Source organism: Limanda limanda, chromosome 6 (genome assembly GCF_963576545.1).
Source record: "Limanda limanda chromosome 6, fLimLim1.1, whole genome shotgun sequence".
Classification (NCBI taxonomy): Eukaryota; Metazoa; Chordata; class Actinopteri; order Pleuronectiformes; family Pleuronectidae; genus Limanda; species Limanda limanda.
Window position 1 is genome coordinate 12,937,991 of NC_083641.1, and position 24,636 is coordinate 12,962,626.

Below are 24,636 nucleotides of genomic sequence, written 5' to 3' on the forward strand. Positions count from 1 at the left end.
CAACACTGTGGCAGAAAAAAAAGACAGACTGAGGTAAGAATTTAGAGTCACATGTGCACACACAGAGAATTATATAAAGCAAAACTTGTTAGGTGAACAAACTGTACGAGCACCACAACATACATACACACAGGTTAGTTTAAAAAAATGAGATTTAACAATAAACAAATGAACACACAAAAAAATTGCTCTTTAGATTCAATAGAATTTTCACCTTTATTCCGACAGAGAATATTTAAAGAAAGTTCATTTCATCCAACCACTGTGTGGACGGGTGCTTCAGTTCAGTTATTTCCATTTGTTAAGCTCGCCATCAAAATAGTTTGTTCCTTCGGACGGTCTTTGCTGATCCAAGTTCACGTTTTCCTAAACCACTACTCTTAATCCAGATGCCATTTGTAAATTTGAAGAACATGAATAAAAGCCACTGACCGATACAACAACTTTAAGTACAAGCTCGCCCCCTTGTGGCCAAGCAGCGAGATTTCCTCTGACAGTCAACGCAGTAGTGTTATGCCATCCCAAACAACACCTTACATGGCTTCACCTGCACATGTTCACTTTCCTGTGCACTTTAATCACATCTAGTAGTTCTAGCTGTTAAAAGTAAGCATTTCTCTAAAAAGACAGCTCTTTTGTCACCTCTGTGTATTTAGTCGAGGAGAAAAGGCCGTAAATGAAAATAGAAAAACAAAGCTGGATGACTTAAAAATCTGTGCGAGAAAACATTTTCATTAGTGCTCATTGTAAGACATGCGAAAATAAGAATAGCATAAAAAGCGCCGTACATGAATGTATAATTTAACATTTCGTTTTGAGTTGTGTATCAAATCAATCAATCCAATTTGATTTGTATATCCCATATTCACAAATCACAATTTGTTTCATAGGGCTTTAGAAGTGGCATTAGTACAACGGAGTATAACAACCATGTATCATCTCATATAATGAGAGTAAAGTCGTTATTTAGTGAGAAACAAAGTCGTTCAAGTTCAAGTCCACACACTACTTTCTTCAGAATAGACTCAGACACAGAATCATGTTCAGTTGAATGTTTTCAGCGATTTGAGATTCACACTTTTCACGCCATTTCTGTTATAAGAGAGAAACTTATCCTCGATCCATCATATCGATATGAAGTCAGACAGATTTTCTGATCACTCATCTTCCTGGATCATCTCTCGAAGGCACTCCTTTAAGTTCTCCTTCCTGTCTCCTGGGTGATGGTCAATCGTCTGCTCCAGCAGCCGCTGCACCTCGTCCAGTCCGCCCACCATCGGAGCGTTGTGAGGGAACAGGAAGCCGCTTAGCAGACTTTTGTGGCAATGCTGGGAGAGTAGGCCACACAGGAAGCGCAGGAACATGTCATAGTCGCCAAGAGCGGAGCTGAATGTTCGCCCCAACGCACTCTGGACCAGTTGTGCTGCTGATTTGGCATGCGACCGGGACCTGATGTGGATCTTGGGGAAGTGCGAAACCCCCGGGTCCAGAACATTCTTTGACTCCTCATAGAACTTTGTGAAGACGTACAAGGCGGCCATGAACTCCTTAAAGAAAGAAGTAAAGCGATATCCTGTTAGGTGGAATCATCATCATTTCTAATCACATATTATAAATACAGGAAACTGCATCGTAATAGAGGATCCATGGAGGTGTAAGCATTGTGAGTTTTACCTGAAAGGTGACGTGTAAGAAGCAGAACGTCCTCCTCCCGTCTGACTCTGCAGAGGGAAGCTCGGTGCACAGGCCGGACCACACCGTCACCTCCGTCAGCTCCAGACCGCTCTGCTTCACGTCCTCTTCGAAGAACACACTGGTGTTCCTCTCCATCATCTTAAAGGCCATGCGCCCCATCTTTGTCAGCAGGCTCTTGTCTTCACTGGACCATTTCTTGGAGGAAACAGGATCAAAATGTCAAATCCTGACCATCCTGAAAATATTCATTAGCCTTGACAAGTGTCTGTTTTTAGATGCAACTGGAGTTTAAAGAAACAATTATTATTTCTGGTTTTGTTGACAATTTCAGACAGACCTTGGTGTAATTGTTTCATGTTAGAATTTATAATATTGCAGCGTGAGAGGAGACAAAAAACACACAAACACTATAACATAATGCAACCCAGACACATACAGAAAATTATAAACTCAAGTTTTCTCATGATATTGTAACATAACCATACTATATATAACTTCAGCCACTAGGGGTCTCTCAGTCCAAAAAATAACAAAAGATGTAAAGAAGCGTGGGATCAGCGTCTGGTAGTCTTCACCACCATTACCAATGAAATTCTATCTGACGCAACAAATCATGTTCAGGGTGACGTAAGGTATTAAAGTCTAATTCATGCTACGCAGCAACGGTAATGAATTACAATGATCAATTAGGAGTGATGAAATTATAAGGGAATCTAAATGAAATTTCCTGTAACCTTGAGAAAAACTGGTGATTTCACTGGGTTTGAAAATTGTTGGAAACATTTTGAAAATGAAAGCAGAAAAGTCACAGAATATGTAACATCAGTCAAGTCGTTTTTATACATTTAAATGAAGATAGGAATCAAAACAACAAAAGAAAAAGATAGATGGAAGTTACCAGTTCATGTTCCCGCTTTCCATAGTAGAACTGCAGCTTGCGATTGGTCTGGACGATCAAAATGTTGACGTAGAACGGCGTCAGCCTGGGGGGGTGCACGCCGTAGCCCTGGTAGCGGTAGCAGCGCTCAAACACTGTGGCCACCATCCAGCAGACAAACGGCTGGCGGGCGAGGATGCTGAGTGTCGGCAGGCGCTTGTGATGTGAAACAATATTCCGGGCTAGCGTGGCATCGCTAAAGCGTCTGGTCAGATAGTCATCTTTCATCTCATCACTTGAGAGGAAAGAAATAAAAATAACAAGGCTCAAATGAACGGCTTAAAATCCATTTATGACAATGTTAATGTGCATCACCCACATACACACACACCTGAAGCCTTGTATTTCCGTGTCAACGTCTATCAGGTCAGATGGGATTCGTGAGACCGCCCCACGTCTCCCCAGGATCCAGATGCAGGCACCACGAAGCAGCGTCCCTCGGATGATATTTACAATCAGGACGTCGGGATGTGCTTTCATGTTATTGTCATTAATTACTGGAGCATGCTGGAGAGAGAAAACATAGTTCATAGACAGGCATGATGTGTCTGGTTAGTATATGTTCAACCACAAAGCAGCAAGTAGCTCATTAAAAATCATAATATTCTTCCGTCATTGACCATGTTGAGTAACCGGCAGTTTATATTTTGTACATTAAAGAGCTTCTGTGAGGTTACTGGTTTCCACTTATCCTTAGTGGTAATGGAAAGGTTCTGTATAAGTAGAATTTTATTGGGAGGGAGGTATTGCATGTGGAGGTGTTAACAACATTTGCAGTACAAAAATGGGTGTGTCCCTTTAGAGTATTAAAACAGCAGGATACAGACCCAAAAATAAACATTCAATGGAAGCACGTTATGTTTATACAATCTTTTTTTAATGATATTATCATACCTTACTGCTGCAGTTGGAGCAGTTTCAAAATTATGAAATGTGTTAAGATGTGCCCTACGGTCTATATGATCATATTTATGATATTTTGTGTTAATGTGCACTGATGGTTTTACCTTCCAGTCCAGACGAGCTTGGTAACAGTCAAAGGAATCCATTATGACGAGAAACCGACAGTCCTCTTCCTCCAGGAACGTCATGTCTTTGCACTCAGAGTGACAATGTTCTATCACTTCCATGATGGACATCTTCTGAGAGGAAGGGGTGAGGTTCTTTCGCAGAAGCCAGAAAGTGTTGAAGGAAAGTTTGATGACAAACTGCAGATCCTGAAGGGTAAAGAAAACCAGACATTGAAAATTCAAACATAAAATACTTCAGTTGTGAGCATGGCAGATTTTAAGGGCACTGCTGGTTTAGTGATGATGATTCTCCAAATGTTTTTATCCACACTAACGATGGTCAGTTCTTTCCTTTCTTTTTTTAAAGGAGGAAAATAGAAGCAAATTAAATAATTACATTTCTCAAGTGTACTGTATATAAATTAATAGTAAACATTATTTAGGAGCAAACTGCAGCAGTATTGTTATGCCATAGACATTTGCCTGCAGCCCAAAGCGCTTCCTGCTGACTGACATGCAAATAGATTAATGAAAATCAATTTTGTTAATTTACTGAAAGCAGAACCGATAATATCTGAGCTTGTCAATCCTGTGCTTTTTAATAATTCAGCGCCTGGGCTCATTTAGTAACAGTTTTCAGTACAGATTCCTAATAATATATGTGAGAGGACCACTCTTAATTTAAGAAAAAGTTGATGTTAACTAAACATTCATATTCAGTTATTCAATATTAAGCATGTTATTGTGCAAGTTTATGTACTAATCTTAAAACAACTGATGAGAAGAATTCCACAAGATGAACAACACACATATGTAACCTATTACAGCCCTGTAACATTAATATGGCTTCTGTGATCCCAACTGTGTATTTACACATCCAGCAGACAGTGAGCCACATCATCACTCATCTGGACTGATGTTTCTGCTGATATGAAATGTTAAATATTTATCTCTGATTTGGACAAACTCATGAAAAACACACTGTCTCTGGCAGTTTGTGTTCATCAGCTGGTTGCTAAGTTTATCAGGTGCCTATCAGGCAGGATACAGTGGGGTAAGAGGAGCTTGCTCGACTCAGATCTCACCTTATTGGCTCGTTGTTCTGCCCAATCCAGAGCGAACTTCCCCACAGATACAGACATTCCAATTCCTGGAATCCCGCTGGTCAGCACCGTCCTCACCGGTTTGTTGTCATCAATCTGGAGTCGGAACAACTCGTTCGCATGCACGAAGGTGTCGGGGCTGGGGAGCTGTCGAGGTGAGGCAGGATGTGGTCGGAACTCGTGAGAGGGATCCACTCCTCCGTGGCAACGTGTGGAAATCTGGGGTTCAACATAGATTGTATCCAGAGGATTCCACCGTCCGGCTCGAACGACCCCCTCGCGGATGATCTGGTGTTTTCTGATAAACTGCTGCTTCAGATGAAAACGGATGAACGCTGGTGGTGGAGAAATATCATTTTAAAACACACATAATTAGAATAAGTATATTTCAGCATTTTGCTCAAGGAGGACACTAATCTACTTAGGGGGTTCTGCAAAAATGTTTGAACTACACCCCCTCCAACAATCAACCCTAGATCGGTCCTATACATGTATGTTTGTTAATTTGTAATATAGTTTTGATGTATAAAAATCATATTAATAGGATGAAGAAGAATAAGGTTGATTTATATAACTCCTTTTAAGAACTAAAGTCACAAAGTGCAGTGTAACCAAATCAGAATAACATATCATTCAATAGGGGTCAAAAATCCATCCCTCACTCGTTTCCCATGGCACCAGCTTCTCAGTGATTTCAGAACTTTAAGTGAACCTGAAATTGATAAAAGGTTTAAAACCTTTTCTCAGGATCATATTCACACTTCTTTTTTTTAAAATGTGTAGGCTTTTGTTACAAAACAACCCATGTGAAAAAGGTCAGACATGTTGTGAAGCTCACAGAACAGAAACCGTACTATGACCTTTCCTGAAACAAGAAACATACTCAAACAACCATGGGAACTCTTTTGTAAAAAATAAAGATAACATATTATCTCAGCAGTACTAGACGTCAAATGTTCACTTGCCTCTCTTGCACAGATTCCGTAGATCTTCTGCTTCGGTTGTCTTGCTGATAGTTTCTAGATTACTTATTGTGTGCATCAGGGCTTGATCCTGGCCTGCAGAACACATGTAACAAAATTGAATAGTAAGCAATCGGTGAAAGTATCAGAAAACTCAAATCCACTAGATTTCTAATTTACAACCATCAAAATCCTATATATTTTTAAATAATTAGTTCACGCGGTTCACGTCACAACCCTCAAAATATGCTTCTCTAAATCTTGAGCTCTATTTGTGTCGTGGACCTATTACAGCTGTGTTATCTTACCCAGGATCTCAACGATCTTGTCGACAAAATCCAGTAAGTCTCCCTCCGTCACTTGTTGCTCAGTTAACCCTGGTTCACATTGTATAAACCTCAACTTAAAATTTAACAGCTCCTGCCAGGTGAGGCCTGTCAGGCACTTTTGGATATTCTACAGACAAGGGAACAAAACATGAAAACACAAAGTTAACAGAAGTTAAAACGTGTTGCCTTCCTTCCCCATAGACAAGATATTAACTAGATTAAAATATGTATAATTATTATTAACAAATTTGTCTTTTCACGTTTAAAGTCATAAATGAATAATTTAGAAGATTAGACATCAATTACTAAATGTTTTTTCATTGGGATATACCTTGATCACAATGTTATTAATGCAACGCTTCATTAGTATCAAACTGCTTCAAAGAAACTTGTGATGCAACTTAAAAGACTGTGGTAAACCAACCTTGAATATATGTGGCAGGTCTTGCTCAGGATGTAGTCTGCCTAGTCTTCTGTCTTCCTCAGTCTCCGGTGGAAAGTCGAATTCAATGGGTTCAGGTGGTTCTGGAGAATTAGTCAAAACATTATCCCTAGCATCCTCGTTGTTTTCTGTAGGACTTCTCGGATCAGCCAACCTGAGAGAAAATGAGGAGCCCCGGGGCTCAGGTCAGAAACTGCAGTGCACTGTCTACTATCAAACGGAGATCACAAACATAAGACATTAATATTACAATATACTAATGGACTGATGATTATGACATGAATGTAAACTTAAATGTTGTGATGTGGGAGAAAACCTTAAAAAGCCTGTGTGTGTGTGTGTGTGTGTGTGTGTGTGTGTGTGTGTGTGTGTGTGTGTGTGTGTGTGTGTGTGTGTGTGTGTGTGTGTGTGTGTGTGTGTGTGTGTGTGTCCTTCACCTGGTGTCAATGACATCAGCTCCTGGTGGCAGTTGCTGCGTGATCATAGTGTACAGGGTCTCTGGAGAATCGGAGCGAATCATCTGCAACCTGGCATTAAACGAAGCAAAGTACAAACTGTTAAGAGTATTTAAACCTCATATTTGACATTTTAAAGTAATTTAAAATCCTAGTTTCAACATTTGATGCATTCGGGAACAAATCTCCACAGGAAAACATTCGTTAGTTAGTTTTAAACTAAAGATTCCGAAATTCACAACATCATCAGCAGTCTGTGGTGGTCGTTTCACACTCACACAGGTAGAGTAGCAGCTACAGTAGGAAAAAGTATTTTAGTTATTTTATGATTGGTTTGAGTGTGGGTGGTTACATTTTACTGTTCTGTAAAAGCAGTGGATAATCTTGAAACAGTGAACATGGCCTTGAGCTTTTATAGAAGACTGATGAACAAAACCCTCCTTAATACCCAGTTTGCTCAACTTTTTGCAAACTGACATGCAGATTAAATTTATATTACCTAAAACAAAGGGCAGCCAAGGAAGTAATGTCAGTTTTATGCCTTTTGTGCTAAAATGGCCAGAACACACAAAAGCGTTGAGATCATTGTCAAACATCAAACAAAGATACAACACCTGGTCGACTCCGGGGCGGATGAATCAGGTAACATTGCAACTTCTTCTATGTTTCTCAATTCCTCTTCCTCCGACTCTTCGCTCTTCATTGAACCATAACTGGAGGGAGGCCTCTTCCACCTCTTCCTCTCCTCCTCCATATTCCTCTGCCTGCGGATGCTGAGGGGAAGGGTGCAGAAAACGTTGGTTAACAGAGGAGACTGTTTTATATAAATTCTACAATCATCCAACTAATGACCAATAATATTTTACAGACATACATGTAGACACAATTCACAAATACAACTGTTACTTAATATATAAATAACTGGCTGTTAAATATTAAATTCACTGGTTTTATTCCATGGATACATTTTTGTTATATTGTGACTTTAAAGTTGTTTTTAACTGTGTGACTGTGTGTGAGTATTAAGCTTATTTTCCATTGGATTCAGGGGATTTGCAAATCCCAGTTTCTGATGTCTTGTTTAATAACACAATATGTGTTACATGTATTACATGTGTCTGGAAAGAATATTAATCTTTTTTCCAGAGGTCATTACACATCTTCACATTATCTAAGTCAAAGCATTCTGGATTTATCAGCAAACAATTATACAAATCCAAATTAATCCCACTTGAAACAGCAGATTACCTCAATCTCGATTGATACCCGGAAGTATATAAAAGTGTGACATCACATAGATCGATCAATTTGAATTTGTGGAGAACAACTTGAAGGAGAAAAACTACAGACCTGTCCACTTCCGTGTCCGAGTCCATGTCTCCTGTAGTTACAGACTCCGCAAAATCACTTATTGTGAATTTGAACCGACTTTATTAAATTTTAATCCTGACACCTGGATCCTCGGCGCCGACATGACTTCAAAGCGTCGCTCTCCGTCGTCTCTGTTCTGAAGACAACATGGCGGCGGCTTTATGAAACATAGACAAGTTTTAAATCAATGTTTCCCAGCAGACAATGAGTCCAGATATAATAAACTATAAACTGTGTAGCCGCTCGCCTGACGCCATTCTTAACCGTCACCCTTTTTATACTTTCAGTTTCGTACCGGACATTTCAACATTCAGCTTCCGGATCAAACCTTTCAAAAATAAAACCAAAGCAAGTTTACCCAGAAATACATAAATAGATCGCATTAACTGCTAATCCTGACTCATGATTCTAACATGGAGTTCACACTACTCGTTAACCTCTACGTGTTTATAACAACAATGCAGTCATTAGCCACATGGGAGAGCTGAGACAAATTGAGCCCAAATGTATTCTGAAAAGTCCATATAATAGTTGAACGAACTACTAACAAATTTCTTACTATTAAAATTGCAATACATTTCAGGGCCTAAACGCCATTTTCACATTATATAGTGGCAACAAGCTGAAACATCCCCTTTAACTTTAATGCTCAAATCAGAAGTCAACTGTTTTCACATTTTCACTATTGTTAATCCTGCGTTTTTCCCCCTTCTTTGACATATCAGGTCATTGTAATGGAGGTTATGATATAAAAAACTTCACAAATTTATAATTTCGGTTTTTTGTTGAACCCGTTTTAGAGAGGGGTTTGGCTCAACTGTCAGTCTGAAGGCTGTAGTTTGTGCTGCTGTAGTTGTTGCTTTATATGTGGAGGTGTTTCTGTAATTAATCCAACACTCTCTGATTCAGATAACACGGACAAACTGAAGTTAACACCACTGTCACGAAGCAGTACACGTTAACAGCACCACAAAGAGATGTTTTCCATAAAGTTAAATCAACAGTTCTACGAGGTCAAACCTTCAGTTACGCCTGCATTATGTAGAACATAATGTCAGACTTCTGCTGTTCATCGCCTGTGATTTTCATATTAGTGCCAGAACATTTTTCTGTATTTTCATGCTTAATGAAAGCTGAAATTATCTGTCAGATATTAACATTTGATTAAACTGGTGTCTTGGTGCATCTATCATGAAGGAAATATGTAAGACCTATCACACTGGACTTTCTATATAACACATTCTTAAATGAAAAAGTAAACTCATAACTTGGTTAAGCATTTTGGGTTTGAGACCATTCCTCCTCTGGTAGCTGATCCTTTGCAGCTAAAACAGTAAATTTAATCAGATAGTTATTTGAGAAGTACAGGGGCCCATTAGGAAATGGTTGAGCTAGTCGTAGGATAGTATGCAGCACTTGATAGTCTTTAAAAGGCAATTTGTCAATTTGAATTATGATCTCTGAATATTTTGATGTCCTAAAAGATATTTCATGAAAAATAAAGTTAATCTCTCCCCCAAGACGTCCTGGATCGTTGATGAACTGCAGTCAGAGTCTCAACTCTCATTTAAAAGTGTTTATTCAGAAACATGTAAATATAATACAGAGGAAATAAAAAGTGGATTCTTGAGAGAAGAATTTAAAAAAAAGTCCAGAAGAACAACAACAGAAAAGAAGAAAGTATAATCAAGTAGAATTGAAGAAGATCATAAATCCAAATTGGGAACCAGTCCTCACACCTTCATTCTCCTCATCATCTGTGGGATGAAAAAATAATCAAAAAGATGAAACCAGAAACATTTCCATACAATATGAATATGATGCTAAGTGAAAGCTGATAATGATAATAAACCACACCGTGAGTTTTTAAGCTGTTATATGAGAACCAACCACCGCTTTTAAACCAGTTTTAGTGTCATAGGCACCAAAATCCCCATAAAGTAAATTAAAATGTTGTTTTATTGACCTTCTCCAACCTCCAGAAAGGTTTTCTTCATTTACAGACACAGATTTCTGAAAACAGTGTTCAGATTCAGCAGTTAATGAGGTGCAATAACATATTCAAAGCTATTTTTTCCTTTAGGTACACCTGTGCAATAAAATGCAATATAGTGCTGGAATAGTAGTAGACATACAGAACAGCAGTAGACTGAATTATCTTGGAAAAATTATAAATCAATATTACAGTAGACACCCCTTCACCATACCTGTATCAGTACTCAATTTATGACAGCAGGGGGCAGTAATGTACTCGTTTTAGCCCCTTTGCTGGTTCACAGTTAGAAATGTGATAGTGCAGCATTGAAAACATTCAAATTAAGTTGATTAAAAAGCAGTAAAAGAATGAAACTCTTGCAAAATAATTAATACATAATAAGAAATTTGCTGGCATTGGCAAACCAAGTTCAGTTCAGACAGAAAACTCCGTAGGCAAAGATATAAATTATTATTATTAAAGTGTGCACTGTAAAAACCCTGAATGCATTTGTCGCTGTGTGTTTACCTTGCGAGCACTAGCAGTCAGCCCAGGAGACTTTCCTATCTTGCTGGTGGCTTGTGGAGACTTCTTCCGTCCTTTAATTGTCACCTGTGGTGACTTAAAGTTGCCGGCTCTGCCGGCTCGTCCTACTCCAGAGTTAGAAGCTCCTGAAGGGTTGGAGGTGGAGGTGCGTAGTTTGTTCAACCCTCTCTTCAGGTAGTTGTTGCTCTTATTAGGGGTGTTGTCAACAGTGAACATCATTGACTGCCTTCGCTCAGCCTGAGAGAATAATACAAGTGAAACTGTTAGGAAAGCATGGATAAATATTTTGGCAGCTTCTCTACTTTAAATCAACCAGTTAATGTGTGTGTGTGTGTGTGTGTGTGTGTGTGTGTGTGTGTGTGTGTGTGTGTGTGTGTGTGTGTGTGTGTGTGTGTGTGTGTGTGTGTGTGTGTGTGTGTGTGTGTGTGTGTGTGTGCATGCGTGTTACACTCACTGGACTGAGGACAGCTCGCAGCTGAGAGCTGGAAGATCCACTGATCACGTTCTTGTTCTTGGGAGTGAGGGGACGGGGGAAGCAGCTGGCCTTCACCCTTTTCTGTAAAAATGAGACAAATAAAATTGGGTTTCAGGAGGTAAAATATATGAAATCTGCTCAGTTTTTATTAAACACAAAGCTTTGATATGACTGATATAGGTAAATAATGCCTGAACTAATTTGCAAATTACATCCTTAATATATTGACATACATTTATAAAGGCAAAATAATTAACAGTCAAATAATAAGCTGAATTGTCAGTAGCAGAAAACATTCAATTTAAACCAAAACTTCTCTATTAATTTAGTTAAATATAAGTAAATTAAAGGGGAAAAGTACATTAGAAAAACATTAAAGTTGAATAAAACACAGAAAAGATTGTTTGACATTAAAACTAAATATTTTTCTGTTTATTAGTGCGAACCAACCTCAGGTGAAATTTGATGAACAGACAATGTAGATGATGATCGTTTTGTTCCTTGCGGGCTCCTGATGTGAGAGGAGCTGACGGAGTTGGACGGCAGCTGGCCGGGCATCAAGGACAGACGGTGAGAACGAGTACTGGCTGCAGCACCTGACTGACCCGTCATGAGGGAGTGACGATGGGAGACAAGAGAGTCCTGCAGCTGACCCGGCATCATGGACGCCCGGCGGATTGTGTCAGACGGGTCGCCTGTACGGACCTCTTCGTCTGTGAAAATGAATACGCTGCCTTGGTGGGCCTAGAAAAAAATAGAGGATTTGATCAATCTATTGGGAGAAGTCAAGACGTCAGCTGCTAAATCCACTAGTAGGACTGTGGGTCATATTCTGGATAATATCATTTTAGCCTTCTTCACCAGATTTACAGAGATTAATGTATAAATAAATGTTACCATTTAAATAACTAGTTAGCTACATCTTTTAAGTGTCAACTGTATGCCTGGTGTGTCCACTGTGTCCCTTCTCTCCTCACCTCCGACTCCACAGGGTAGCTGCTCTTCAGATGAGGAAGACAGGTCCTGTTCCTGGACTGCAGCTCAGCAATCCTAAGCCAGTCATCAGGAGCACCCTCTGGCTCGTTCTCTGATCCCACACAAAACGTACTAGAGGCTAAAGACACAGAGAAATAGAAACAAACAGTTATATACCAATTTTTTTGTATACATATATTCCTTTGTACAACTGTAAAAGGAATCAGTTACTATTCAGTTGTGATCATTTGTCGGACTGTCCCATAAACATTGAGGATGATAAATAATTATTAATTGAGAAGCTCCAGGTCTGTTTATCTGCAGTTGCAGTAGCTAGTATAGGTGAGGTTTATTGAGGTAATGTCAAAACATTTTTTTAATGAAAACAATTAGTTGCAGTTCTACAGGTAAGTCCATATTACCCACATGTAACAGAAAAGGTAAAAACGATGCATCCCAGCCCTGCATGTAGATTTTTTTCCAACCTAATCTCTCAGTTTCATTTCACTTCAACCTCTTGTGTTTCAGCCTGGTATGTACTCACTCTGTGAATGGATTGTACTCCGTCTGTACCCTGGAAGGCCGATGAGTTGGTCGCTGGTGGCAGCGGCCATTCTGGCAGGTGTACCAAACAGCTCCATAGACACAGGTTTTGCAGCGGGAGCCCTGGAGAGGTTTGGGTGGGAGCGAGCTGAGGCCAGACTGTAGAAAGTCTCATCACCTTCACCGCCGCCTGGGGTTTTCTACAGAGCAGAGTTCAACGGTCACTTATGGCTACAATACACAGTGCAGTGAGAATATGGGGATGTTTCTAATGGACAAGCTGAAAGACTTTACACTCATAAGGTGTACCGACAGCAGCAAATTCACAGAGAGCTCTACAGAGTAAAATTGTTTGTGAGATGGTTAAAAACTAAGACAACATTGTCTTCACTAACGATAAGTAAAAGACAAAAACAGGGTTTACAGTTGAGCTCTGAGAATGCATAAAGAATTCTAACTTCATCACCATATCCTCCACATTTGTGACAGAGTGAGACACCACCCAGTTTTGATGATTATTCCAAGTCATTAACAGTGTGTGCATTATTGTGAACATGCAAAACATGCATTGTGCCGGTGAGTTTCCACCACCTTGGTCAAGGTTAGGTTTATAACCTGCGTGGTCCTGCGTCTTCTGACTGAAGAACTTGGATTTTTGCGAGTTGAATCCGGTTCAATTCTGTTCTCTGTACTGGTCCTGCACAATGAAAAAGAAAACAAGTATAGTAGAGTACAGGAAAAAAAATATTTTTGTTTCATTTAAATCATAAAGTTGTGTGTAGAGTAAAAGGTTCTGGCTCTAGAGGATCCTTAGTAACTATGAATTGGTTGTTGCATAGATTAAACATATGAAGAATTAGGAAGCCTGTTGCTTTTTGCATTCCAAATCAGATCTATGATTAAAATCAAAAACATAAGAAATGCTAGCTGAAAGTATTAAGTGAGTCACTGGTGACTGAAAACAGATTCAGAGACCACCAGATACCACCTCCTAACGTCTCACAGGAACAACAAAATCTATGGAAGTACATATTGAAAAATGTAATGTGGGATATATAAGAAAGCACCCACTATTCTGTGAAATACCTGTTCATCTGTCTGTTGGCTATAGGTGTGAAGTAGAGTGTTTCAAGTGACTCGGCCTGAAGACCCCGTCGTTTGGCTGCCAACCGCTCAGAGCTTCGAACAAATGGTGTGCTTGATTCATCAGGTCCAGAAAGTTTCCTGCCAAGAGTTTTGTGCAAGATTACAATCACAATAGACTTCCTTTATTTTTCTGCTTTTCTCAAGTTTTATTTCCGCCATGTTTGGATTGTTGGTGCAGGAGTCCCTTCACCTGGGAGGATCTTTACCTTGTGTTGTTCAGAGAGTCCTCCAGAGAGCTCTGGTCCAGGCTATCAGAGCTCTCGGTTCTCTTCACCCTGGTCTGGATGCTTGAGTGTGCGTCGTGAATATCCAAGTAAGACAACTCTGTTGCACCCCCTTTCTTACCATGAACCTTATTGTGCAGCTGCAGGTTGTGGTCAGCAAAGGTCAACTAAAGGTAAACAAACATAAGTGAATGAAATCTGGGTTAAAAAAACACTTTACAGTAGAAAGTCACAAGAAACAGATGACACTATAGTCCACACTCTTTTACAAAATTAGAATTCCCACCCTGGGGTTGGGTGCCTCAACCAGTGCAGTTTCCGTGTACATATTTCATACATATAATTTTTTCCCAGATTTTTTACAAGGTCACTGTGACCCTTGAAACAGTTTTTCTGTCTCATCTTAGTGAGACTGTGTGTTCACGCTCACTGTTCTGGCTCCTCATGCTTCAAAATAAAATACCAACCTGTGCTTTCAAACTGGCCACCATGTCGAGGAGGTTTTTCTCGTTGGTTTGGGCTTTCCCCAAATCCCGCTGAAGCAGCTTGTTCTCCATAGTGACTGTCTTTACTTCACACTCTTTAATGCCTAAGGAGTGCTTGAGTTCAGTCACCACCTGTTGGCACTCCTGCAGAAGCTGCTTCTTGCCATTGTAGTGATTCACTGCTTTGTCCATCTGTGACATAGTGATAATAAATCAGGTTAATTAGTCTCAGAGCAAAGCAGATATACAAAACCAACAAAGAAGATGGCCATGTGGTGCAAAAGCACCTGATCAATAAAATCATGAAGAAAGTAAATTATCATTCATATTAATCATTATGAGTACACTTTGAGTTGTGTATTGCAGGTCTGTTTGTGGTCACACCAACCTGTGCCTTGTAGTGTTCTACAGCCTCGGATTTAGCTGAGAGCTGTTCCTGCAGCCCTCTCTTTAGCACCTCAATTTCTTCAGCTTTTTCAGAATCTTTCAGGAGCTTCTCTTTCTCCATTTTCAGCATTTCCAGCTCGTGCTGCAGCACAGATTCCAGTTTACGGGAGGTTGCGTTCTCCTTCTCTGTAGCCTGCTTGGCTTGATCAAGTCTCTCCTTCTCAAAGCCCATGGCTTTGAGCTGTTCCTCCAGAGCTTTCTGATCAATTTCTGCCTGGTGTATCCTGGCCAAGAGCTCTTGTCTTTCTTGAACTAGAGCCTCCTTTTCCCTGAGGGTTGCAACTTGCAACTCTTCCACACCCTCCCTCAGCCTGAGGTTTGCAGAATGCGTATCTTTGTGTTGGTTCAGCTCCAAGTTAACAGAGATGAGCTGCTGCTGGAGGAGGTCGATCTGCTGAGAGGATTCCTGTTGAGTTTTGAGAAGCATTTGCTCCTTGGTGGAAAGTTCGAAAGAAATGTTTTTCACTTCTCCTTTCAGACCCTGGATGTCACATTGAAGAACATCGGATTGTTTGGAGCTCTCCACCCTGATCTCAGCCAGAATTCTCTCATTGGCTTCAGCTTCCTCTCTTGCTTTTTGCAACTGGTTAGCTTGGACAGCGACCTCCTCTCTGAGGCTGCTGAGAAGTTGGTCTTTATCAGCCACAAGTGCGTTGACAGCAGACAACTCTGTCTGGAGGATCTCGATCCTTTGCTCAGTCCTGAGGAGGAGATTCTCCATCTCACTCCGACATTCTTTTAGCTTCTGTATCTCATCTTCACGTTGAGCTAATAGGTCTTCCTTGGACTGCACATCTTTCTCAACTTTGCTAAGTGAGGAACTTAGACCCTCCAACTGTTCCTTCAAACTCTGAATCTCTAGATTTAGCGAATCTGACTGCTCGTAGCCGTCAGTCCTCAGCATGTTCATCTGTTCCTCTTTAGCTTGGATCTCCTCCCTCATGCTCCTCACCTGATCTTCAGAAGCAGACAGTTGTTGCTGCAGAATCTCCCTCTGATGTGAAATTTCATGTTCCTGCTTGTCGAGCAGAACCACTTGTATCTGCATCTTTTCTTCAGCCTTTGTGAGCGAGTCGACCGTACTGTCGAGTTGGTTTTTCAGACATGTCATCTCTTGCTCTAGCATGTCAGAATGTGTGGTGCCATCTTTTCTCAATATGAGCAGTTTTTCCTCTTTAGCCAGGATCTCTTCTCGAAGTCCTCTGACCTGCTCTTCAGAGGTTTCCATCAGATTTTGGTAGTTATCTTTTCCCTGAGAAATCTCTGAATCCTTCTGAGCCAGCAGGTTCTCTTTATCCTGAACCTGTTCTGTTGCAGTCTTCAGTGATCCACTCAAATGTTCCACCTGATCCCTCAGAGTTTGGATCTCAGTTTGTAGCACTTCTGACTCTTTGCAGCTCTCGATATTTAAAGCATTAACCTCACCCTGTTTAGTTTGGATATTCTCCTTCAGCCGATTTACTTCCTCCTGTAGGGCAGCACTGTGCTTTTTAAGAGCCTCGATCTGCAGAGTGCTCTCATGCACCTGCTTGGCATTCGAATCATCTTTGGCTTGAACCTGGTCTTTGGTGACTTCAAGAGAATCGCTCATGCTTTTTATTTGCTTATTCAGACCTTCAATCTCCTGCTGTAGCAAGTCAGACTGTGTTGAGGTCTCAGACTTCAGCTGGTTCAGCTTCTCCTCCCTGGAATGAATCTCCACATTCAGCCTCTTCACTTCATCTTGAGAAGCTACCATCTGTGTCTGCAGCGCCTCCATGTGTTGATCTTTCTGCAGTTGCTGTTCGGCAAACAGATTCTCCTTGGATTGCAAATTCTCCTCAACAGATGTCAGCGAAAAACTTAGACTCTCCACCTGTTCTTTCAACATTTGGATCTCTTGATTTAGCGAATCTGACTGCTCGGAGCCGTCAGTCCTCAGCATGTTCATCTGTTCCTCTTTAGCTTGGATCTCCTCCCTCATGCTCCTCACCCGATCTTCAGAAGCAGACAGTTGTTGCTGCAGAATCTCCTTCTGATGTGAAATCTCATGTTCCTGCTTGTCGAGCAGAACCACTTGTATCTGCATCTTTTCTTCAGCCTTTGTGAGCGAGTCGACCGTACTGTCGAGTTGGTTTTTCAGACATGTCATCTCTTGCTCTAGCATGTCAGAATGTGTGGTGCCATCTTTTCTCAATATGAGCAGTTTTTCCTCTTTCGCCTGGATCTCTTCTCTAAGTCCTCTGACCTGCTCTTCAGAGGTTTCCATCAGATTTTGATATTTATGATTTCCCTGAGAAATCTCAGATTCTTTCTCAGCCAGCAGGTTCTCTTTATCCTGAACCTGTTCTGTTGCAGTCTTCAGTGATCCACTCAAGTGTTCCACCTGATCCCTCAGAGCTTTGATCTCAGTTTGTAGCACTTCTGACTCCTTACAGCTCTCAAACTTTATCGCATCTACCTCAACATGTTTTGTTTGGATTTCCTCCGTCAGCCGATTTACTTCCACCTCTAGGGCAGCACTGTGCTTTTTAAGAGACTCAATCTGCAGAGTGCTCTCCTGCTCCTGCTTGGTATTCAAATCAGCTTTGGCTTGAACCTGGTCTTTGGCGATGTCAATAGAATGGCTCATGCTTTTTATTTCCTTATTCAGACCTTCAATCTCCTGCTGTAGCAAGTAAGAGTGTGTTGAGGTCTCAGACTTCAGCTGAACTAACTGGTCCTCCTTGGCATGAATCTCCACATTCAGCCTCTTCACATCATCTTGAGAAGCTACTATCTGTGCCTGCAGCGCCTCCATGTGCTGAGCATTCTGCAGTTGCTGTTCGACAAACAGATTCTCCTTGGATTGCAAATTCTCCTCAGCAGATGTCAGCGAACAACTTAGAGACTCCACTTGTTTCTTTAATTCTCCGGTCTCTTGTTGCAGTAGTTCCGACTGCTCTGAACTTTGATTTTTCAACATGTTCATCTGTTCCTCTTTAGCTTGGATCTCCTCCCTCATGATCCTCACCTGATCTTCAGAAGCAGACAGCTGTTGTTGCAGAATCTCCTTCTGATGTGAACTCTCCTGCTCCTGCTGGTCCAGCAGAGATAGCTTTTCCTGAACCTGCTGTGCAGACTTTGTGAGAGAGTCATTCAGATTTTCTACTTGGCTTTTAAGACCTTTAATCTCTCCCTCCAGCAATCCAGACTGACAAGAGCTGTCGTTCCTCAAAGTTACAAGTTGCTCATTTCTGACCTGTATTTCTGCATTGACTTTCTGAACCTCCTCTTCGAAGGTTGCTACCTGCTGTTGGAGCATCTCCTTTTGTTCGATATTGTCTTGATGGGTTTTAGCCAGTAGGTCTTGCTTAAGTTGAATTTCTTGCTCAGCCTGTTTGAGAGATGAGTTCAGGTCTTCTACTTGAGTCGTTAAGGTACGGATTTTATCATGAAGAATTTCTTGCTCATTAGACTTCTCCAGAAATATTTTGGCGAGCATTTCCTCTTTGGCTTGAATTTCTTCTTTGATTATTTTGGATTCATCTGTGAGAACATCGACTTTGTCTTTGAGGCTGATAATTTGTTGGTCTTTATCAGCCAAGAGACAACTGGCAGCGGATAACTTTGCCTCCAGATCTTTCACCTTTTCTTCAGTCTGGTGGAGAAGGTCTTCTCTCTCCCTCTTCATTTCTTTCAGTCTTTCAATTTCTCGTTCACATGCAGCGACATGCTGTTGCAGTCTGGTCGTCTGCTCAGTTTTCTGCTGCTCCACCTGGTCAAGTTGAAGCTTGAGATGCTGGATCTCTAGGTGAAGGGCTGCTCTCTGCTCAGTTATCTCCTTTTGCAATTTGTCCAAAAGTTCATCCTTGGCTTGAATAATTTCCTCCGTTTGGGATTTCTGTTGCTGCAGGAGCTCTTTCTGTTGAGTGATTTCCTGCTGGTAGTCTGCCAGCTGATGCGATTTGGTCTGAATCTCCATCTCAGCCTGCTTCAGGGAGCTATATGTGCTGTCCAGCTCATTCTTCAAGTCGTTGATCTCAGTCTCCACCATTTCTCTCTGGCAGTTTAAGAAAAAAAAGGACAATTGACAACTGATTAAAAACAGGAAACTGAAAAAAATATGATAAATAAATTGGGGTATAATAATACTAATATTTGCTTTAACATAAACTTTACCTCCATCACAGGCCCCATATTCTCTCCTACTTCTTCTTCAGTGGCTTTGCTTATTTCATCCTCCAAACAGGAAATCTTTCCCTGGAGGATCTGAATTTGTTCAGTCAGAAGCTCCTGAGCAACAAAGAGTACAACACAGGAAATTAACACCATTCTTGGTAGATTAACATGATTTGAGTCATTTAAAGTCTTGCAATACATAGTTTCTACACCACCGCCAGTGGAAGATTATTTTCTACCTTTTGAGCAGTAGCTTGGTTGAGCTCAGTCTGCAGGTGGCTCGTTTGGCTCTGCCACTCCTCCTGAGATGATGCTTGGCTTTCTGTCAGCCGGCCCACTTCGGCCTCGAAGATGGTCAGCTGTGAACACACTGTTCTCATCTGGAAAAGAAAACCAAGCTTTTACAATCAGTACACAGCAAAGGTTTTGATCATATTATTTATACGTCACGATTCCAACATATTCGTTCTTAGACATCACGTTTAAGGACATTTCCGATTCTAACACCCAGTAGGACATAGTCTGAGACACGGATCAATTTTTAGATACAATTTAGTTTCAATTAGTTACTGTTAAAAAATATATGCAAGGAATTTTTATAATGAGTATTTACAGAAGCTCAAAGACAACTTCGAAAAATAGGGGCTTGACTATATGAACAGTAAATTGTTATTCACGTAAAAAGAGCCCATGGCAACTGGGACATGTGATGCTGGGTAATATGATGTGCACTCCCAACTGATAAGTGAAAGATTTACAACAAGACTGCATTTAACTGAAAAACTTGACTGGGGTCATTACCTGGGAAGATAAGACACCATTTTCGTCTGTCAGGCTGTCCACTTTATGCTCCATAAGAGAGGACGTACTCTTCAGGTCTTTGTTTTTCATCAATATCTCATTAAGACGCATTTGTAACCTAGGGAAAAAAAAAGCCCATCAGTTTCTTCATCACTTTTACACAAACTCTTAATGTTATGAACGTGTTATGGTACATGAAAAATATTTTCCTTTTGCATTCAAATAGTTTGACTTGTTATACATTATATGAACAAATGCATGAGTCATGCTATATTCTCGTATGGAGCTGCAATATACCCATGACTTATTTTTCACAAAGTGCAGTTTGTTCATTTGGGAAAGTTTTACAGTCTCGGAGAAGTAAATACATTCCATAAACTTAAGGTGAACACACATCCCTGATGTAATTCATTATCATCATGCATTAATAAATAGGGATCATAAAGTAAATTGATATGACTGAGTCTTGGGTACTTACGTGTTGTTCTTGGTCTCGAGATCATTGATCTGCTCCCTGGTAGCATCCTCCTGATTGTCTTGCTCTTCTTTCAACTTATCCAGACGGTACTGTAGCTGATTAACATGAGACTCTGAAGAAAATAATAAGTGTAAAGTTTCATTTAAATTAAATTAAAAATGAAAAACTATATTATTGTGCAATCTACTAAACACTGAGTTAAAGTAGTCAAAGGCTATGAAAGATTTTAAATGTGGTACCTTTCTGTGAAATGAGTGACAGCTTGCCAGACAGCTCCCTTTCCAACCCATCTCTGTAATCTCTCTCCTTTATCATCTGACGCTGCATCACCCTCATCTGAAATTTAGGTGTGTTCATAATGTCCTGGAGCGGAGACTTGCTGTGAGAATAAAAGCAGATCAGCCAAATTATTAATAATAATTCAAATGCTAACATCCCATGTAGAAGAAGTGACTAACATATGGCGTGGGTATGAGGTAGAGTGATATGTTTTAATGATGTGCAACTTCACAAAGTTAGCTTGACTTACAACAAAGGTCTTATTTACAGGAAGTTTAGGAAAGATTGTATTTTAACTGCTTTCATGCTCATATAAACCGTTAAAAACAAGAGGTTTTTTCATTGCAGGCATTCAAAAGACATGCAGCTAATTAAGATGAAAAACAAATCGATGTTTTCCACCTACAACACACAATGTGTCGTTATCCCATTGCTCATGAAATATAATTTCAAGAAACAACAGTTTGGACTAATGTTGCCACATTTAATAAGCTCTGTGTTGGATAAATTCAAAACTTCACCGATACCTCGCTGAGGAAGAAGCCACAGTGTGCATGTCCTGGAATGTGATTCTTTTCCTGCGGTGGAATACGGGAGAATCCTCATCTGACAGCGAGGAGATTGTCGACACATTGGAGGTAGAGGTGGTTGATGATTGATCAAATATCTCACGGGAGACAGGCAAATCTTTAATTCAGACAGAGAGAGAGAGATGTCAATTTTTCACAGCTTGTATGTTAAATATAAACCAGAAGGCTTTTGTTATAGCATGACGTTAAGGAAGAGTTTTTAAAGTTTCTTACGTCTCTTTGCTAAATAGGCGTCAATCCTATTGCTCAGATAAACACAGTCTTCGCTCTCCATCACAAAGGAACCAGTCAGGTTTGCAATCTCGCGCTAGCAGGTAGGAGTGAGAATATGAATTGATACAGACCTAAATTACAGCACAACACACGATGAATTTACAAAATGAAGCTACTCTCTGCTCACCTCCACATCACACTCCAGCATGTTCAGAGTGCAGCGAGCATTCATCATGTCATAATATACGAGCAGCAACAGCACCTGGGGATACAGTACAAACAATGACTCAAAATGCGTCTTCGTCCTAAGTTTGTTTCCATACTTATTTGTGCTTTGTCGTCTTGTACCTTTGCAATTTCTACAGTTAGGTTGATGCCATCTCTTATGTTGCCCAGAGAGATAGATGAGCCTTTGGTTGCACTAAATTTGCAATCGTCTGAAAAGCAGAAGAGAGACATGGGTTCATGCTCAGAAGTCAAGAGCAGACTTAGAATTTAAAAACTGTGTTTGTCAATGTGGCACAATTACAGCTGGAACAGAGCACAACTCAGACCACACCCTACAATCACTGATGGGCGTGGTTGAAGGTAGTTTTGAAATTTTCCACCAGAAGATATCAGTAAAAAAAAGAGCCTTTAATCTAGCTGAGTTTACACTTTCATTTAATGAAAAAAACAAAAACATCATGCTTGTTTGCTGTTATACATGAAAAGACCAACACTGGTTTCCACTACATACAGTTACAGCTCTGAGACATGTTAAGTATTTAAGACCACAAAGAATGGAAATAGTGTGGGGGGTGGAGGAAAGGTCTGCCAGTCTGGAATGCTAAAATCAGGTGATACCTCATTTACCAGCATCGGACGAGTACCAGAGATTGTACGACATAAACGTGATCTAGACTAAAGTCCCGATCAAAGGCATTAGGTGAGAGACAAAGTAGAGAGAGACTCACTTTCCACAAAGTCTGCAATGAGATTGAACCGCTCCTCAGTGGAATGACTGAAACAGGGGTTCGATTGCTTTTTCCTGAAATGACACAAAAGGAGTGTTCCTCAGGACCAGTTTAAAACCCACAAGTGAGACTGCCATGCAACACTCAATGGACCCTTCGTGTTTACACAGACCAAGCATTTGACCACACACTGCTCCCTGCTCGTACTTACAGCATGTAGATCACTCTCAGAAACAAGGTGCCATCTTGTAGGTCGTCCACCTCGATTTCTCGGTCGGACAGCTTGATGCTGTTGACCTGTGAACGTTTGAAAACTCGAGTTGAACACAACCGCGACCACTGAACCTCCACCAGCTGAGCTCCAGTCGACATGGTTCAATATCTCACTCATAGTGTGTGTGTGCTCACCCAGCCGAGAAGAGCCTTCACACCCAGGTTGATCGTCATCTTGGCCGACCCTTTATCTCACAGGGGATTCAACCTGGGAGAGGGAAGGGAACAGTCTGAACGAGCTAGCGTTGCTAAGCTACATCATTCATAAAAACGAACTTAGTCACGGTCTAGTATTTAGTTTCGCAGTGACTCACCTCGGAAGAGTAACAACGTGGGCCACGTTTCCGTGTTTGTATTTGTCCGCTGAAGAGACGAGCGACTGTGTCCTCCGACCGCAGCAAAGCTGTTCAGCTGTAAACAGTCCACGGTATTCAAAAGGGCTGCGGAGATTAAACCAGCCAATCCGCTGTCAGCTGTCGCCGCGTCAGGAAAATGGGAGCACTCGATTGGTTTAGACTCTGGGAAGGCAACGGCCCGAGTAGGCTCGTTATGCCTACCAGAGGCGGCCGGTTAGGGGAGCGGGAGGAGAGGCTTAAATACACTTTTAACATTTGCATAGTCTCTGCAGCCATTTAATATCGAAACAGTATGATCTGTTTTAGCTCGTGTTTCTCTTCATATGACTTCATTGTTATGGTTGCTGGGTGCTGACTCCGCTGACCTGGATCTGATTCGGTTTGCGCCGGTCGCAAAATCCAGGAGCCCCCCGAGCCTGTCCTCAGGGCTGGAGTGATAGCGAACTCAAATCGTGGCAGCGGAAGCTCGTAGAGGCACTTCCGGTGGCAGCAGACACTGCCACTGATTTGTAAAGGCAGTTCCAGCTATTTGAGGCAGCTGTTGCCACAGCTGTTTGTCGGTGAGCAGGGCCGGCCCTGGCAATGTTGGCACCCTAGGCGAGATTTGAAATTGGCGTCCCCTAACATACACACGCAAACTGTCATGCATCAGCAATAACTTTTGGAATGTATACAGATGCACACACAGGCAGACACAATTGCAAGCTATAAAAAAAACAATAAAAATATATAACAAAAAATATAAAGAGTCTGAAAACAGCTGTACTGATAGCATATCATGTAATGTCGACAAAAATAAACATTAATGATGTCCAGATGAGATCCATGAAGCTTCCTTCTACCAAGTTTTGTGGTTATTGGTCCAGTAGTTTATTACATGTTGACTGACAAATCAGAGGTGAAAACATAACCTCCTTAGCAGAGGTAATAAAACCTCCACACATTTATCAAGGAAATGTCACCAACATTATTAATAATTAGAAACGAATGAATAGAGTAGAATGAAAATGTGCTAGAATATCTAAATAGTTGACAGGTATTTTTCTGTTGGTCGGCTTATCGATAATTCAGTCACTTGTGCCGCCCTCTCGGCATTTTTCACCCTAGGCAACCGACTTTTACGCCTGTACCAGGAGCGGCCCCTGTCGGTGAGTACCGCTGTCTGTGCTCATATGAACGGTTTTTAACACGGCCGAATTCCAAAATATTTCCTGTTTTGAATATCCAGAGCTGGTTTTAATCCGATTTTTTTAGGGGTATGTTTAAACTTTAATTAACACACGTCAGACTCCTCACAGTGACACAGAACAAATAACATCATAATATTATGTTGAAAGACAAAAACATCCAGTCTCCATGGAAAAAGAAGTTGACTAGTCAGCACATAATGTAGATGAGTGCTGGGGCTACCCACACTGGTATTCTGTCCT

General features: G+C 40.9%; 1 protein-coding gene across 1 annotated transcript; it reads right to left on the minus strand.

The window, feature by feature from the left end:
* Positions 1-191: 191 nt before the first annotated feature.
* Positions 192-23,053, minus strand: numa1 (nuclear mitotic apparatus protein 1). The gene is made up of 31 exons (XM_061073761.1): positions 22,986-23,053; positions 22,789-22,874; positions 22,578-22,651; positions 21,970-22,058; positions 21,809-21,883; positions 21,622-21,715; positions 21,346-21,505; positions 20,779-20,918; positions 20,540-20,651; positions 20,062-20,179; positions 19,500-19,640; positions 19,261-19,374; positions 16,735-19,141; positions 15,062-16,581; positions 14,656-14,865; positions 14,171-14,355; positions 13,905-14,042; positions 13,410-13,515; positions 12,820-13,018; positions 12,278-12,414; positions 11,751-12,044; positions 11,280-11,381; positions 10,808-11,062; positions 6,016-6,124; positions 5,711-5,803; positions 4,728-5,080; positions 3,640-3,849; positions 2,964-3,139; positions 2,594-2,867; positions 1,675-1,890; positions 192-1,547 (listed from the first exon to the last, which is right to left on the minus strand). Exons 1-31 carry the CDS (start codon positions 23,022-23,024, stop codon positions 1,158-1,160), a joined length of 8,616 nt encoding a protein of 2,871 aa, XP_060929744.1. The 5' UTR covers positions 23,025-23,053; the 3' UTR covers positions 192-1,157.
* Between the last annotated feature and the right edge of the window lie 1,583 nt (positions 23,054-24,636).

Bases quoted from the DNA above. Each gene is read 5' to 3' on its own strand.
- numa1 (XM_061073761.1), bottom strand. From the start codon at position 23,024: ATGACGATCAACCTGGGTGTGAAGGCTCTTCTCGGCTGG. The intron at 3,850-4,727 runs GTGAGATCTGAG...TTTACCCTTCAG, and splicing joins CAGAACAACGAGCCAATAAG to GATCTGCAGTTTGTCATCAA. The intron at 2,868-2,963 runs GTGTGTGTGTAT...TTTCCTCTCAAG, and splicing joins ACGGAAATACAAGGCTTCAG to TGATGAGATGAAAGATGACT.